At 39.5% G+C, this 17,187-nt stretch overlaps 1 protein-coding gene across 1 annotated transcript in view; it reads left to right on the top strand.

Moving 5' to 3' along the window:
• The window catches only part of GABRA2 (gamma-aminobutyric acid type A receptor alpha2 subunit), a 63,297-nt gene that overhangs the window by 20,236 nt on the left and 25,874 nt on the right, over positions 1-17,187 (top strand). The window contains exon 3 of the mRNA XM_008927432.3: positions 11,693-11,760. Within this exon, the coding sequence (XP_008925680.1) occupies positions 11,693-11,760 (68 nt within the window). The remainder of the gene's footprint in view (positions 1-11,692; positions 11,761-17,187) is intronic.

The following is a 17,187-nucleotide window of genomic DNA, read 5'->3' as shown; positions in this document are numbered from 1 at the left end:
CAGTGCAGTCTGGATCAGTCCATGGCAAATGCTGGGACTGTGTTTCCACCCCTGAGGCAGTCGATTCCAGGTGTACTGCACACCTCTCCAAGTGAAAGCAAATTGTGGTCTGCACTCCGCTGCCAAAGGAATGGAGAAAAAGGCATTGGCTATGTCAATGGTGGCATACCACTTGGCTTCCTTGGACTCCAGCTCATACTGGAGCTCCAGCATGTCCGGCACAGCAGCACTCAGGGGTGGTGTGACTTCATTGAGTCCACGGTAATCCACCGTCAGCCTCCACTCTCCGCTGGACTTACGCACTGGCCATATAGGGCTATTAAAGGGTGAGCGAGTCTTGCTGACCACCCCCTGGGTCTCCAGTTCGCGGATCATCTTATGTATAGGGGTCACAGAGTCTCGGTCGGTGCGGTATTGCCGACGGTGCACTGTTGCTGTGGCTATCGGTACCAATTGTTCTTCAACCTTCAGCAGTCCCACAGCGGAGGGGTCCTCTGAGAGACCAGGCAAGGTGTTCAACTGTCTAATTTCCTCCGTCTCCACAGCAGCTATGCCAAAAGCCCAACGAAGTCCTTTTGGGTCTTTGAAATACCCACTCCTCAGGTAATCTATGCCAAGGATACACGGGGCCTCTGGCCCAGTCACGATGGGGTGTCTGTGCCATTCCTTCCCAGTCAGGCTCACTTCAGCTTCCAGTACAGTCAGCTGTTGGGATCCCCTGTCACCCCAGAAATAGAGATGGATTCTGCCCCTACGTATCTTGATGGCATTAATGTACATTGTGCGCCAGTGTCCACTAAAGCCTTATATCTTTGTGGCTCTGATGTGCCAGGCCACCGAATCCACACAGTCCAATAGACTCGATTGTCCCTCTCCTCTACCTGGCTAGAGGCAGGGCACCCCTAGTCCTGGTCATGGTACTCATTGTGCTCTTCTTGTGGGTATGACTTGGAGGTCCCTTCAAGAGGATCAGACGTATCATCATTCCTGTACCGTCTGGAGTCTTGCCCACGAGAGACTGGAGCAACGTTTACCCTTGAAGAGTTCTTTATGGTATTTGTTCCTCTTTTCAGTTCACGTACCCGGGCTGCTAAGGAAGAGGTGGGTTTCCCATCCCACTTCCTCATATCTTCTCCATGCTCACGGAGGTAAAACCATAGATCGCCACGTGGAGTGTACCTTCTCTCCTTAGCTGGGGAACGCTGGCTCCTGATAGCAGAGACTCTTGTTCGTCCTGGCGAGATATGGAAAATCCCTTCCTTAATCTCTTCTCTTAGCTTCTGGTGTCCCTCTTCAATTTTCTCTTCTAGGCTTCGGACGTGTTCAGCCAGTTTGGTTTCCACAGATGAGACGTGGGCTCGTAATGGGGCGGTGACAGTGTCTTCATAAATCCTGAGTTTGCTAACCAATGCCCCCACCTTGTCCTCTCCCTCCCTCCATTGCAGCGTTGCTAAGTAGCGGGAATACATTTCTGGCCCGAGTCGTGCAAACTTTAACCACATTTGGGAGGTGCACTGTACGGCATCTGGACTCTTAGGGAATCTTTCATCCTCTGAAAAGATTATCTCCAGTACAGCTAACTCCCTTAAGCACCGGATACCTTGTTCCATCGTGTTCCGCTGTCCTTGCTGTACGTGGAGGTCCTCCTTGCAAAGGTATCTCTCCCTCACACTGGACAACAGTCGCCGCCAGAGGCTGAGAGTTTCCTGCCTCCTTCCAATCCCCTGATCAATGACTACATCTCGAGACAGGGATCCCAGCTGTCTGGCTTCACTCCCATCTAGGATCGTATCGTTAGCTGCGGCATCCCAGATTCGGAGCAGCCAGGTCAGAATGGACTCGTTCGCCTGTCGTGTGAACTCTCTCCGGAGCTCACGTAGCTCACCCAGGGACAGGGACCGAGTGATTATTTCTGGCTCTGTCTCCTCCGGTGGATGTGAAGGTCCCGCCTCTTCGTCATCATTTGCTATACGGACTGATTTAGTCTTTGATTTCCTTTTCTGGACAGGGGCGACTGCTATTGGTTTTGCTTGTTCTTCTGGCTCCTCGATGGTTTGTGTGGACACGGTGCTGGTTGGTTCATTTCTTTCTCCCTCTGACTCAGCTGTGGTTTGGGTGGACGTGGTGTCTGCGGATTTGGTCCTTCTCTCCTCGCCCTGACAGTGCTGTATCATGTCAAGCAGTGCCCGGTAGGCAGTGGCCAGGGCCCAGCAGGTTGCTGTGAGCTGGCCATCTCTGGAGCTGCCAGAGCATTTTTCCTTCACCAGTCTTATCATGCTAACAGGATCCTGCAGTTGTTCAGGGGTGAATTTCCAGATCATTGGAGGAGAAAACTTTTCCAAATACTGGCTGATGTCCTCCCACTTCCCATGCCACTCAGCATTATCTGCTCCCAGGGCAGGTGTCCAACCAACCTCCCTAAAAGGCACTTTTCTGACCCTAAACATGGTGTACACAGTACAGAGCAGACAGAGCAACACTAACAATAACATTATGCTGTCCTTAACATCAAAAGGGAACTCAATATTTTCAAAAACTGTTTTAGCAGGTCTGAAGGGGAAGAAGGAGGTGGGAGGCTGGAAACCATCCACCCCTGTTCCCCCAAAAAGCTGGGTACGATTTTTAATGAGGCCCCAGAGGTAGCAACCCAAACCAGGACAGGCAAACAGGACTGAATACACATTTACAATGAAACTCATTGCTTCTGATGTTAGAATGACATAAACATAATATACTAATAAAGCAATTTGGATCCCTCTCCCTGGTCTTAAAGAGAGCATCAAAACAGGCAAATAATACGCCATCTGTGGAAATATGAACAGGCTCAAATACAACATCCATGTGAGTGCATCAAACAACATGGTGATCAGGGAGTTTCTATATTCAAATAGACAAATGCTTCAATAGACAAATGCTTCAAATGAAATTGTGATTCTGACTTCTCTCTCTCTGCCCGACGTTTGGGCGCCAAAATGTGCTGGTTTAAAAGTTAACCAGCAGGGGGAATGAACCCAACTCAAAGGAGAGATTATAAATCAGAATAACAATTTATTAAAATAATACAGTAAGTACAATAATACAAACAAACAATTGGTCTCAACCCACAAAAAACCCAAATGTGTAACCCAGTACCCTGGGGCCTGAACAAAGTGGTGTTCCTTGGGCCCTGTTTGAGTCCAAAGTAAAGGGAGAGGGGAAGAACCTGCTGGTGGGAGAGCTGCTGCAGTCTGGCCAGAACTGGTGATCGCAGTCCAGTGGTGGTCTAAGTCTGGTTGAGAGCGATGAGATGCAGCCGTCCTCTGGATCCCACGAGTGGGTTTAAAAAATGTTCCAAAACTCCAAGATTATATATCCTCCAGTTCAGGCAGGAATGCTTGGTACTCCCCTCAGGGCGGGGAGTTCACAAAGGGTGTGAGGACAGAAACATCCTTCTATCTCACAGGCCTCTTAACACCTAGTTTATAGCCTGAGGAGTCAGGCTCTATGGGCAGAGGGTGCGAATAGTCTATTGACAACAATAGTCTAGTTTCTGGGAAATGACATGGAAGGCTATAGAATACAGTTTTGGGTTACACCCACCATGATGAACTGATCTCAGCTGTCCTAACTAGGACACTTATTTTCAACGTTTTGTTTTTCCCTTTGTTAATTGTACCATAGTCAAGATTACTGTTTATAATTACCCAGCTGTTGCAAGCGTTTATACAAGCAAAGCATCGATGTTCTATTAATATCTTTACAATGAACCGGTAAATTGGAGAAATACTCTGCTTAAAAGATAGGAAAAAAAATCCAAAAAGCTGTCTATATATTTAATTACTTCCTTAATCACTTGGCAGTGGCTACCTCTGAGATTGTCAAAATGTTGCCGGAGGTGTCAAAAGCCTATGAAGTCCAGCGGTAACAAGTGAGAGTATCTAAATATCTTCTTTTCCCCTCGCAAAGAACCAATTAAATTAGACACTTCTGGGTTGCTTTGAAATCTCTCTCATGTTGAAGTACTGGCAGGATTCAAGCTAGACACTGGTTGATTGATTGGCCCAATGTGATATGGGCTGCATCAGTCAGTACAGTAGCCTTCTCATCAGGGCTGAATTACATTCTAGCTTAAACTTCTTACTTATTCCTTACCTGATTTGGAAAACGGATCTGAATCAATGTCTCCCACTTTCCAACCCTGCTATGGAGACACAGGACTTTTGATTGTTCTGCAAAAGTGGCTTCTTCCACTGGAGATGTTTTCCTTTGTATAAAGTATCTACATATGTGTCAGAGCATGGACTGAGATCTCTGTTTTTACTGTTGGACTCTAGAGCCATTCAGCCCCATTACAGACTGAAGGCTTAGATTTGTCAGTGCCCACAACTCCTGGACCTCGTGTATAGTGGAATTCCTTGCTTCAGACAGCTGGGCATCCTGTGTAGAACATGGGTAAAGCTAGGCATATTGGCACACCTCAGAAATGGTGTGGGCATAGCCTTAACTGTCTACAAAGGTGGTACATAAAGTCAATAAACTGAGTAGGGATCTGTCAAGCTGAGTGATTAAAAATGCTGAAGAAGGCATGCAGCTGAAGCCTTTTCTTACTGACACATGAAACATCCAAGTCTGGGGATGAAAACATTACCAGTTTCCTCCTCATCTGTTCACAGAGGTGTTCCTCCTCTAGAGCTCATGCCATTCCTCCTTTCTTGAAAAGAGCCATGAGAGTAGTAGCTGATAGTCAGGTGTAATGGAAACCTCTTAGACAGAGAGCAGCTCTAGTCAAGTGCATGCTCTAATTTAAAGCAGAGACATGAACTCAGTTACTGTGTGTTGGGTTCTGTCTTGACCACAAAGGTGAGTTTTCTAAGACAGAGCATGCTTCCTCAGTCTTTGGAAGGAATTGTTCTGCTTTGTGTAAATAATTAGATATTGAGCAGAGGCTTCAATTTATGTCTGCTATATCCCATGAGAACTACTAAGCTGTGGAATCAGTCTTTTGCTTATTTTCTTGCTTTCTCTCTCAAAGTCTTTCTGGCCCAGTAAGTTTGTGATTATTTATAGTTTGAGGAACTTGTTGGGACTTGGTTGAGAGCCAGTTCTTTAAGCTGCTTGGCAGCATCGGGATATTTTTGCCTTAAGGTGAAAATATAAGCAGCCAGGGAATTTTAGGTACTGACAATATTAGACAGCAATTTAGGACTAAAGGGGATTCAGACAAATATAAGTGCAAAATTTAGTCATTATGATCTGAACCACAGAGACATTCAGATTAATTTTATTGATTTAAATGGAAACCTGGAACTTAAATAACTTTGTGGAGTTTGTCCAATATACTTAAAGAGATAATTGGGCACCAAAATCAGTCTTTAGCCCTACCCTTGAGTGACTTTCTTAAATTTGTGGAGTAAGTCTATAATAAAGTTAAAACTGAATCTCAAATGTCATTTGTATCCAAGGCTCTTCATTCATAGGACCCTTTGGAAATGTGTTTAGTTTTGTCACCTGAAGCAGTAAGGTTTGGAAAGGTCTTGGGAGAGAGAGAAGAAAAAGTAGTAAAGATAATGTTTGTGTGTGATCTGCACTCTTCTTTTTGAGTGAGTTAAACCCCAAGTCTGTCATGTGCATGTGAATATTATCTTAGTAACTTGTACATGTTCTCTCAGCACAGTGAGAACGTTGTATTTTTTCATTTGCTATCTAGAAACAGTACTCTTATGGTTTGCACCAATGTCTTTTACATATAGGACAAATAAGAGTAAATACTGACTGTGGCAATATACCAGATTATTTGAGTTGCAGATGTGCCTACATATCACTCTGTGCACATTTTGTGGGTAATCTACACCTAAAAAAAGCTGTTATCTTTCCCAAGTCATATTTTCTGCTACAGAAGAAAAGGGTGTTGACAGTTTATCTAATTTTTTTTCAAGGTCAATGTGTGTTTTTTTAATGGTCAAAAAGCCTTATTCATCTCTAGAGATACACCCACATTTAACTGAATTTTTGTATCATAGTAAATTCCTGCTATTTTGTACCAGTTTTATTCATTTCAGAATAACAAATACTACTTTGCTGAAATAAAAGGGCGAGCTTATACACAAGCCAAGTATTCTTTCAGTCTAAATGACATAATGGTGTTTATGGTATTGCTTTACAGGACTGCCCAACTTCCTGAGTTCTGTGTAGGCCTTCGGAGGGTCTCTGATAGATTTTATATGAGGCTATTTAGTAAATGATATAGTGTCTGTTAATAGATATAAGCTCTTCAGAGGGAAATCAGTTAGGTTCTGTTAGCCTGCTGGCTTTCAGATCCTGTATCTTTCTCCAGATATTTTCTCCAGAATATATTCCTGTTCTAGTCAACACCATGAGCAACTGAGTACACTGCATGATTCTGGTTTTATTTACACCAAAGTGAACAAGAGAGCAACTGTTGATAGTTACATTTACAGATATTACTAGGTCTTACTGATAAGCTTACTCTACACACAGTTGGTTAAAGATGGAGTTTTGAAAGAGAATTATGGCTCATATTATGAAATTGTCTTGCCGATAGAGTGAGACCATTGGAAGTGAAGTGCTGATGTCAAGGAGGGAAGTGAATTTGTTTCTTTTCACAGCTGGCTTCAATTTACAAATTGAAAATGTATTTATGTAAGGCATATGTGGGGAAACTGTTGTAATTTAACAGTGGATAATGAATGAAGATGATGCATAGTTGGATAAATAAAACTGTCACATAAACCACCAAAACCAAGCATATAGAAATGGCAGAACACTATTTTGAAATATCTATGTTCCTGTGGATTTTGCTTCTCTTATGGCTTCAGGTTGCATGACCTCCTCTGACTCCCATTCCCTGCCAGCCAGTCAGCCAGCGTCTTCAGCTGTCAACAGACACACTAAGGAGCTTGTCAGATAAGGGCAACATGTTGAATTGGACCAGTGTTTGATGGATTAAGACCCTGGCTGTTTCACCTGTGCAATTTCTGACTTATATTATGAATGACATTTTCAAAGCCTTTGGGCAACATTGCCAAGCGTGCCCCTGGAGACTATATTACAATGTCAGAATAATGTCAATTCTAGTAAAATAATTTTTATAGAAAAATGATTAAAGTAACATCAAGCTTTTGACAGCATTTCCACAAAAACTCAGAAATCCTCAGATAAGGCTCCCATAGCACTGCAACTTGACCTCCTTTTTTTTAATGTAATTAAAGAACAGTATTTTATTTTCACTTCTCTTTTTCTTTTTTTTTTTTTTTTTTACTTGCTGTAGCAGCTCTTTATTTAAAGCCTTACAGTGTTCTCATGGGTACTATTAATTCTACATCTAAAATAGTGTTTGTCAGAAATTTTTTTGTACTATGCGTTGGAACTGCACATGTATGTTTTAAAAGCTCTGTCCCACCAAGAATACTTTTGATGGCTTTAGATTGCATCAAAAAGATTACCTTCTTTTTTAGCTGCCCAAACAATGTATTTACAGTTATATTGACTGAAAATTCAAATTAGAAAAAAAAATTCAACCCAATCTACTAGCCTGTTTTCTTGTGAAAACAGCCTTTATACATTAATCAATAACATAGCCAGCTTCATGCAAACAAACATCTGGAACCTTGCTGATGGTTCATTCTGAAGACTTTACAATGATCAGACTCCTTTCTTCTCTTCTTTTAAACATGCATAGAATGAGCCTGTTTTTTCTCTACTCTCTATGAAGAAAGCACTGTAGATTATTTTGGTGAGAGGATGAATGAGCAATACACAGATCATTCTCAAATATGAAAAATAGTCAGAAAATTAAAATGATCCTGCCTCAGAGTTCTCCAGGAAAGGGAGAGCTCTCAGTTATGCCCAATCCTGCATGTCTAGCTATCTCACATAGCAGATCTCTCTGCAGCACGTCAGAGATTCAGGCAGCTGAGAAGGGACATTCGAATGAAATTGATAAGTTTTAAAAACTGCCTGACAGGCAGCAGGCCAAAGGAACTCATTCAAAATTGTAATACTGCTGTGGAATTTTCCAGTTTTGACATATTGGTACATGCTGAGGAGGGACCTTTTCATCTGACTTTTCTGATCATCTCCATTACTCAACCTGTGTTGATCTAGACTTCAGCCACTGCAAATTCTCTGCCAAACAGCCTGCTTCAGCTGAGCCAGCTCTTCTACCGAGGAACAAGTCAGCAGGACTTCAGATCATCATAAAGGGTATCCCCACAGCAGGAGAGCTGGCATAAAGGAATAGACAGTGGCACTGATATCAACTCTAGCTGAGCTCTGAACCGCTTTTCTAATTTTTGACAAGTAAATGATGTTGACATTTTCCAGTGTGGATACTTAGTGTTGGACAGCTGTAGCTAGATTTGGTAAATACCTGTACTTCACATTACTTACACTTAATTTAATCCTTCTGCCTCAGCTTTCCAAGTATGGAAAATTAAAGATAATAAAATTATTATCTTCAGAGAGGAGTTATTATAATTAATGTTTTTAAAATCCTAAATGTAATTAAAGTACCCAGTAAACCTTCCAGCTAAGGATAGATAAGGATGTATAAATCTTCTGCAATTTGGTATATTTTTTGCCTTTCCTTACTTTCTGATTTATTTTTTTTTGTCAGTAATGATATCATGTCAGTTCAAGAAAGGAAAGGGAATCAGAAGAAACCAGTGCTTGAGAAGCATGTGAAATATGATCTTAATAGTTACTGCTTTTATTACTTCCAAAGGATATGCTTTTCTTCCTCTCTTTATATAAACTTCTGTAGTCTGAGAAGTTGACCTGATCTAAGTCAGGTAAGGCTTCTCTTTTAACATTTCCTTCTTTTGTGTACTTTCCTCTTTTCTTTTTTTCCTGCCTTCCATTGTTGTGTTTTCTTATTTTTCCTTTTCCCTCAATCTTCTCATATGTAGTAACTTTTCAGCTTCTCTTGCCCCTTTCTTGCTCTGTTTCAAGACCCTCTACCTACTCCATTTTCTTCCATGGTGTGAGGAGAAGCGTCCTGGTGGGGTGCCTGCTGTCAGGGTTAGCCCTCACCTCAGGAGAGAGAAACTGAGTTGAAACTCACTGCTGTCACCATTGCCTGCATTTATGGTGATTAAGACAGTTTTGGCAAAAAAGAGAAGTAGAGGTACACAACTGATATTCATCCATTCCCATTCTTGAGGCTATCAGGGATGACTTTGCGCCAGGAGTTTTTACACACATTGAAGTCCTTATCTTAATCACGATTACCTGAAATGAAGATATTGCAGCTGAGGGTCTATAGATAGCAAGCTCCTGCTTCTCCCATTCACCTCCTCTCTGCTCCTCAAGTCTTGACTTTTCATTTCAAGGATCTGAAATGATTTGAAGTGAGTAACACACTCCAACAGGGGGAAACTGTTGTAATAGCGTTAAATGATAAGTTGTAGTCAATATGTTTGTTCTCCTCTCTGTCTTCTCTGCTCATTTCTGGTGGAAGTCTAGATCCAGAAGTGTGTGAGAAATAATATTATAGAATTTGTTTTTTTTTTTTTTTTTTTTTCAATTTAAAACTTGGAATGCAAGGCAAGCTTGAAGATATCATGTCCTGTAGTTTATTATATGCAAATTTTAAACTCATTCCCATATGTCAAATAATAAATAGATGCAAACAAAGGATAGCAGTAGAATAAGGTTACAAGAGGACCATGCTTCCAATTATGTGGGGGGTCGGGGGTGTGCAGTAACTTTGTTGCCTATAGTAGGGTTCCTTCAAATTTTACCAATATAATTGGAATTAGCCTTGGTGCTCTGCTGTTGGGATACTTGATTGTCAGCTGTATTTTTCTAACACCAGTTTTTTCATGGAATTGTAATTACGATTTTGTATTGTCATCACAGTACAGTCCAAATTTCACAGTTGGTCCCTGCAGCACCATTTTACCTCCTGAAGAGTAGCTCTCTTGTCACTCTTCCATTTCATTCCTGCCTGTGCCAGGTAACCATTTGGAGATAATAATCTTTTTTTCTGGATGGTCTCCCACTGACAACATGAAGTCACTAGTCCTCTGAACTGTACCTGTGGTTTCTGTTTCTTTGGCCAGACCCCTACTTTATCCTTGTGGAATATCAAGAACAGTGCGGACTCAGCACTTTTGTTGTCCACTGACATAAAATTTGTTTGTAAGATGTTTGGAATAGAAATCAACTCAGCTTGTGTAAGGATGCTTCATAAGGTATTACTGAAGTCTCTATCACACAAATAATCATATCTCAGGACATGCGGAGAACTGTGCTTTTGAACTTTCAGAGTGACACATAGTAAGAGTCAGCCTTTATTTGTTTCCTTAAAAAGCAGAGATGATACTGGAAAAAAGATTCTTTTTTGTAGGAACGTCTTTACAAAGTCCTGAATTCTAGTGTTTGGTTGAAGAAGGAAGTTTCCTTATAGATGACAATGCAGGAATGTTCCTTGCTCATGCTCCAGAAGTTTTCTGAAAGCACTATATCTTTGCTTCTCCCTTTGAATATGCACTGCTCCCCATGCAGCTGCTCATGGAACAGTCTTGGCTTTTTCCCTGGTGGCTGGTAAAGCATCTGCTGTCATGGATGAGCACCACTGGTTTCTCCCAGTAAAGGGCAGGGATTATACTGTTGACCTCAATGTAATTTTAAAAGTAAAATTTGTCTATGCCGTTTATTTGTCAAAAGGTAGCTTCTAGGAAAACAGAAAATATTAACTATTCATATTAAATGATGATTAAATGTGGAATCATAATCTAACAGCAGGATCACTTGTATAACAGGCAGTTGTATTATTTTTAGGAACAGGAAATTCCGTGATGAGTCAAATTGCACTTCGTTGTATTCAAATTTTTCTTTTCCAGTCAGTAGCCGGCTTTAAGGCAGAGAATTCCTTGTGTTGACTGTCTTGAATGCAGACAGTAGTTGGCAACTGCTGTAAGAAATTTTCTGCAAGTGTGTGCTAACCCTCTTAGTGAATATCATTCTATTTTGAGCCTAATTGAAGACTCAAGATAGAAAACTCAGCAATTATTTTTCCCTGCTGTACAATATCTAATAGTCTGATTTCACGGCTGTCTGACTACAATGATTAGGAAGAACATTTTCTTATAGTATTTACAGTACCATAACAGTGTTTCAGGAGCATCATGTATCAAGGGAAGGAACTATTATGTCAGAATATGTGCCACTTAAAAACACACCCAATGAAAAAGTAGGATGCTGCTATGTGTTATATTTGGTGTTGTCAATAATTGCTTTGTAAGCTTTTTCTTGTCTTTGGCTTTGAAAAAGCTATTAAGGATGAAGAAAGCAGCCTTCAACTAGAAAAGCTTTAATAGGAGTGATCTGCAACAACAGAGATAACACCTCTGCAACAAAGGCATTTTGTGTTTAGAACTGTACTTCCATGTTAAGTCCAAGATGGTGTGGTTGTTTTTGCTGGTAGAGAAATGGGAAATATGTGTGTAGTTGCTGATCACTGTATAGTTTTTTACCTGCAACAAACTACTACCTAGGACAAACTCTTGTCTGATAACCTCTGTGTTAAGTGGGACAGAGACTCCCAGTTTTTACACCAGAATATTGATTAGGAGTAGTAAACAAGAACAGAAATCTCTTCAAAATGTCCCATAATCTTGCATAGAAAGTTAGAAGAAATACTATCAATTTAAAATGTTTGCTTGTTTTTTTTTTTTTCTTTTTATATCAGATAGTATTACTGAAGTCTTCACTAACATCTATGTGACCAGTTTTGGACCTGTTTCAGATACTGATATGGTAAGTCGCTGAATCTTTTGCATATACGGGTAAATGGTGTAAGATATATACTGCTAAGTGCCTTTAAGCTTGTATTCTGCTTTGACTTACTGTGAAAAAATTTGGAACTATTTAATTGAAATCAGAAAACACCAAATCCCATTTAGTTCTGAAGCTGGCAATTGGTTTATAGATGTTACATGACAAGTATGCTTGTATTAGCAGTTTAATTTGGACCAGTGAATCTTCTGATTGCCCCCACTGACTGTACTTTGGTTTCTGTTCTGAAGCAGTCTTGAGATGAGTGAACTGAATTCCTCTTGGATGAAAAACTGGAGTGAAAGGTGCACTGTAGGAGCACCCCTAATATTGGCAACAGACTGAGGGACCTGATGGAAATCTAAACTAAACTTCTTGAAAGATATAGATTAGAAGTTGGGTTATCTGCATGATTGTGGTATTCTACAGATCTATCCACTGTTTAGTAACCATTTAAGGAAATCAGTGACATTAAAAAAAAAAAAAAAAGAGAAACTGTCAGAATATTGCTCTGGATTACAGTTTTTCATGAAAACATTAATGGTGAAAACCTCTGAGGCAAAGAATTCTTTGTAGGCTTATGGCAAATCATAGAGAGATTAGGGAGAACATCTCACACTGAGAAGAAGGATCTGTTTTCTCTAAAAGGGAAGGGAAGGACAAACTGAAACTTACTTTAACTGCCTATTATGCCCCGATCTGCTCAGCAGGTTATAGGAGAAGGTTGGTTCACTCTAGGCAGTGTGTGGGTGAAATAACAAAATTCTCAGAAGGTTCAGTAACAAAGTTTTACTTGCAAACTTAAGAACATTAAGGTAGAATAACACAAATACTTGAATACTTGGCAAATTCTAAAACAACATCCAGACAAAGTAAGGCACTTCACAAACTTTAGCTTAGCAAACTTAAACTTAGCCAACTTTAACTTATCCAGATGCAACAAGGCACTTACTAAGGCATTGACTGGAATATTTTAGTCTGGTTTAGAATATATTTTGAGAAGAAGAAATTAGGAGAAGAAAGAGAGAAAGATAGGAGAAGAAAGAGAGAAAGAAAGAGAAATAAAGGATAAGCGTAGAAAGATATTACCACCCATGGATCCAGTGACGAGACTTCATAGCTGCGATTTTGATGTCTGGTGGTTGAAGTGATGGTCGCAATCTTGATCCATCGGGGGCAGAGGAAGCCCCAGAAACATGAAATCCAATGGGTTAATATACGCTCAGGTTTAGGTGGAGTGCTCTGGTACCTCCCCCCGGGGTGGGGAGTTTTAGGCTGTCTGTTGCAACTTTGTGGATCTTTTGCAACAATGCGGATCTGTTGCAACACTGTGGGTCATGCACAGTCCTCTGGTGGAAGGCCACAGAAATGAGTCTGGGGGCACTTTGGTTATTTATGACACCTTCTAAGACATCACAGTTGTCTCTCACATCAGTGTAGTTGAGCCAATCATGCCCCATCAGAAGGGATCAATACCTTCAGGCCTACATGTGAATGTCCCAATAACTCACCTGGGGGATATTTTTACAAGTGATCCAGTTATACCCCATCAGAAGGGATGAAAAATGTGAACATCCGGATACCTTCCCAGGGGATGGGCAGTCGTAGAACTGAGACAGTTGTGTAAGGGAGGAAATTGGCGTGATAAAAAGCTGTCCCACTTCTCAGGATGAGCTTCTTATCAGCCTCTTCCCTTACCTGACTCAAAACCTAGCTTCCTGCTAAACACAGCTTTATTTGTCATGGGCATCTTCCGGTGCTTACACCCTCTGCACCTGATCTATTACCTTGCTCATCATCAGCAAGGCACCCATTGCTTTTGCAAGTGGCTGATTAGGCCTTTACCATTAACATTTCAGTCTCTCGCACTATCCTTCCCATTCCTGCAAGAAATTATTTTTGAAGTGTTTTGAACATTCATTATTGTATATGACATATAAAATACTACCTAGGTGTATCTGTAGGAATTAAAAATGAATTTTTTTTTTTAAATCAGGCAATATTTCTTTTTTTGTGGAAAACTTTTAGATTATGCATCATGCAAAATAGGGAACATCTTGATGTTATGAACTAGTTTGCAGTGAAACTAAATTATTTATAGTACACTGTACATTTAAAAAGTTATTTGCCCACTGACTAACAGGTAATCATAGCTCTAGAGTATATACTTTGTGGGTTTTTGTGTTTGTTTTTTTGTATGATAGTTTCAGTTTTCAACCTCTGTTTTGATAGTGATGAATACATTACTGAAGCTTCACAATAAAGACCATTTAATAGGAGGAATAGACATTTATTTTCTTTTTGTTACTGTATAAGTTGCTGATTCTCTCATGGTGTTTTTTCCTAATGATTTTAAATTTCTGAAATTGCTCTTATTTTATTACTAATTAAAAAAAAACCAACCAAAACAACAGCTATATACAAAGATGATATGAACATCTTGACCTCATTTGTCTAATATCTCAGGCCTTCACAGTGTTTACACTTACAGTAGTCCTGTATAATGGGGAGATGATATTAACCCACTTTTAAAGATTTGGTACTGAGGCACAAGGATACTTACCCAAGGCTGTGCAAGTCATCTGTGCTCAAATGGAAATTTAAGGAAAACCTTCCAGAGCTTATTCCCTAACTCTCCAAACATTTTTGACGTCAGTGGGTAAATGTGTGGAGAACTCTGGGTGTCCATTTGCATAGTCATATATAACAGTGCAATAAGGGATCAGGTTGTTTGATGCTACAGATCTATTCAGAGATGTTAATCAAAGCAGAGTGCAGTGCATCAGAACAGCAGCTGTTACTGTAATGGGTAGGTTTATTTGCAGATAAAAGTAAGAGCAGTTTAATTCTTATTACTACAAGCTTCAGGGTTAATTTAGCTTGTTCTGCTGATAATTATAAAATCATTTTGAAACATGTGAGCAGTCAATCAGAAAATTTCAACATGTGAGTTTTGAAATAATAGCTTCCAAACTATCACATATTCTGTCGAACATGAAGGTGACATTAGAGTTTTAACCATGAATACTCTTTCATTTAGGAACTGTATGACAGAACTGATAATGTAAACTGTTATGCAGAGTATTCATTGATATTTTCTTCTGTAAATATGGGAAACTAATTTTAAAATTTCCTCTTTAAAAGGCTTCATTTGAAAAATAGGTTTGACTATTGCCTGTGTCCTGAATTTTCAGAGGATCCCAAAATTAACCTCAGATCTTTTCAGGAAGGTTGGGTCACAGCCCCTGAACTCCTCTGCTGTCACAATGTGCATGGTGAGGCCTTCAGTCATATCAGATTTTTAGGCTGAACACTGCTGCTGCCCAAAACTCTCATGGATATCACTGCCCCTAGGATTCCTTTCCCTGGGATTTCTCATAGCAATGAAAGGCATCAGATGTGTGACTGTACCCCTTTGCACGATCTATTTTCCAGTTTGGGTTTTTTTCCCCTTGGTTAGCACCTTGTGAAGAATAATGGTGCTTAGAAGAAAAGCCTTTTGAAAACAGGAAGGGGACTCTGCTGTGAGAGGTGGCTAATACGTGCTTTACAGTTTGGAAGAAGGAGGTGGCACAAAGACAATGATGGGTGGATTGGAGCTAAGGACAGTTCTCACATAGTAGTGTTGATTCATGGAGTTCATAAAATGTCATTCCAACCTTTGTTGGTTTTGAATTGGTAGTAGTTTGTGAGGTTTCTGTTTTTCTCACTAAGTCTATCAGTTCCCATTAATGATAATATAGTATTGTGTACAATCTGTGACTCCATATGATTTCTATAATGTAGGTTCTTATTCATATTCTCTGTATTTTTCCAGTACCACAATTTTGCAAAAAAATAATTAAGTCCAGGGGAATTTGATCTTTGATTTTAAGTCAGCTGAAGTTGCCATTGATAAATCCAGGAGGTAGAAGCTGAGGCTGAGATTTTTCTCCAAATGTGTTGTCAAAAACATTTGGTCCTTATCGTGGATTAACATCTTCACTAAGTTAAAAAGATGCTACTCTCTCTTCTGACCAAAATAGTCAACTACCAAATTTGTTCACTCTTGGCCAGGAGTCTGTTGCAAACTGTACTTTAAATGAATGGCTGTGACTAAAAATTTGAGTATCTATATCAGTTGTGTCAAAGAAAAGCTATTGCATGTCAAACACTGTTTAATGCCAAATATACAATGCCAATACACAAGAAATTTCAACTTTGTTTTGTAAACTAGTGAGAATCAAGGAAAGTAAAGCAAAACATGGGATTAAACAGACTTTACTTCCACTCTTCTGTCTTTTTGAGCTGTTATTTCTCACAAATATTTAAGTTCAGTATTATGATGCTATGCCTTATAGGCTTTCAACCTTATCAGTTATACAAATTTATTTTGACATTAGCCTGAGAGAAGAAAAGCTGCATTATTTAGAAAAACAAACAAATGAAAAATTGGACAGAACCACTGAAAAACAAAACATCTCTGAATTTTCTAGAATTACAAGGTTAAATTATGATTAAAGAAGCTAATTAAAACATTTATAATAAAATTAAAATATTTAATATTTGAAAATTCAGAGGTAAAGGATAATTTTCATTTGATTATAATTTGTAGGATAAAAAAGGATATAGTTTAATTTAAACATTAAACCTGATTATTTATTTGTTTAAAAAAAATTCATTATAAATCTATCTGCTGCTTACTCAGATTTCGGCACTGAAAGCAAGGTACTTTTACTTCTTTTTTTCACACTTGCTTTCTTTCCAGGCTCTCTCAACACTTTGGCTTCTAAAATTTCCCACATAGCCATAGACATAGTAAGTACTGATGTCAATAATAGAAAAAAAAATGTATATAATAAATGAGAAACTGATTTGCTCCTCAAGCAGTAGTTATTGCATGTAAGATTATATAAGTACTGAAGTCCACTATGAGAAAAGCTTTGCCAAGATTTAGCCAGATTTTGCCTCAGAGCAGTCTTTCTGATTGATACTGGGAACAGTCTTTCCTGCTTTCATACAACACACAGTTAGTAGGTGGCAGGACTAGAATCCATTTAGCTTGAATATTAATACTAACAAGCTTTCTGAAACTTTTGCATTTCAACTTTCAACCTTACACTTTCACCGTTGTTGGGGAGTTTTGTTCATTGTGATTACATTTTTTGTCTCTATTTGCTTGTGAACAACAATATTTCCTAGTTTCTTGATGAGAGCTCTCCAGTTTTTTACTTTAGAGTCAAGGAACAGGAATGTTTCTCTGTAGAGATGATCATGCACAGCACACACACTCCTGTCTTGTCAGTTTTCAGTTGAAATGTCAATAAACATTTCTGATTCTTCAAATACAGCCAAACCAGAAATTTTCAATGAAGGCTGAAAGTCAAATCCAGAAGTGACCAGAAGGATTGTTACATTATTTCTCACTAC

The sequence above is a fragment of the Manacus vitellinus genome, unplaced genomic scaffold (assembly GCF_001715985.3).
Source record: "Manacus vitellinus isolate BGI_N305 unplaced genomic scaffold, ASM171598v3 scaffold_0_pilon, whole genome shotgun sequence".
Classification (NCBI taxonomy): domain Eukaryota; kingdom Metazoa; phylum Chordata; class Aves; order Passeriformes; family Pipridae; genus Manacus; species Manacus vitellinus.
The sequence above is the reverse complement of the archived record's forward strand: the minus strand, read 5'-3'. Positions and strand labels throughout refer to the sequence as shown.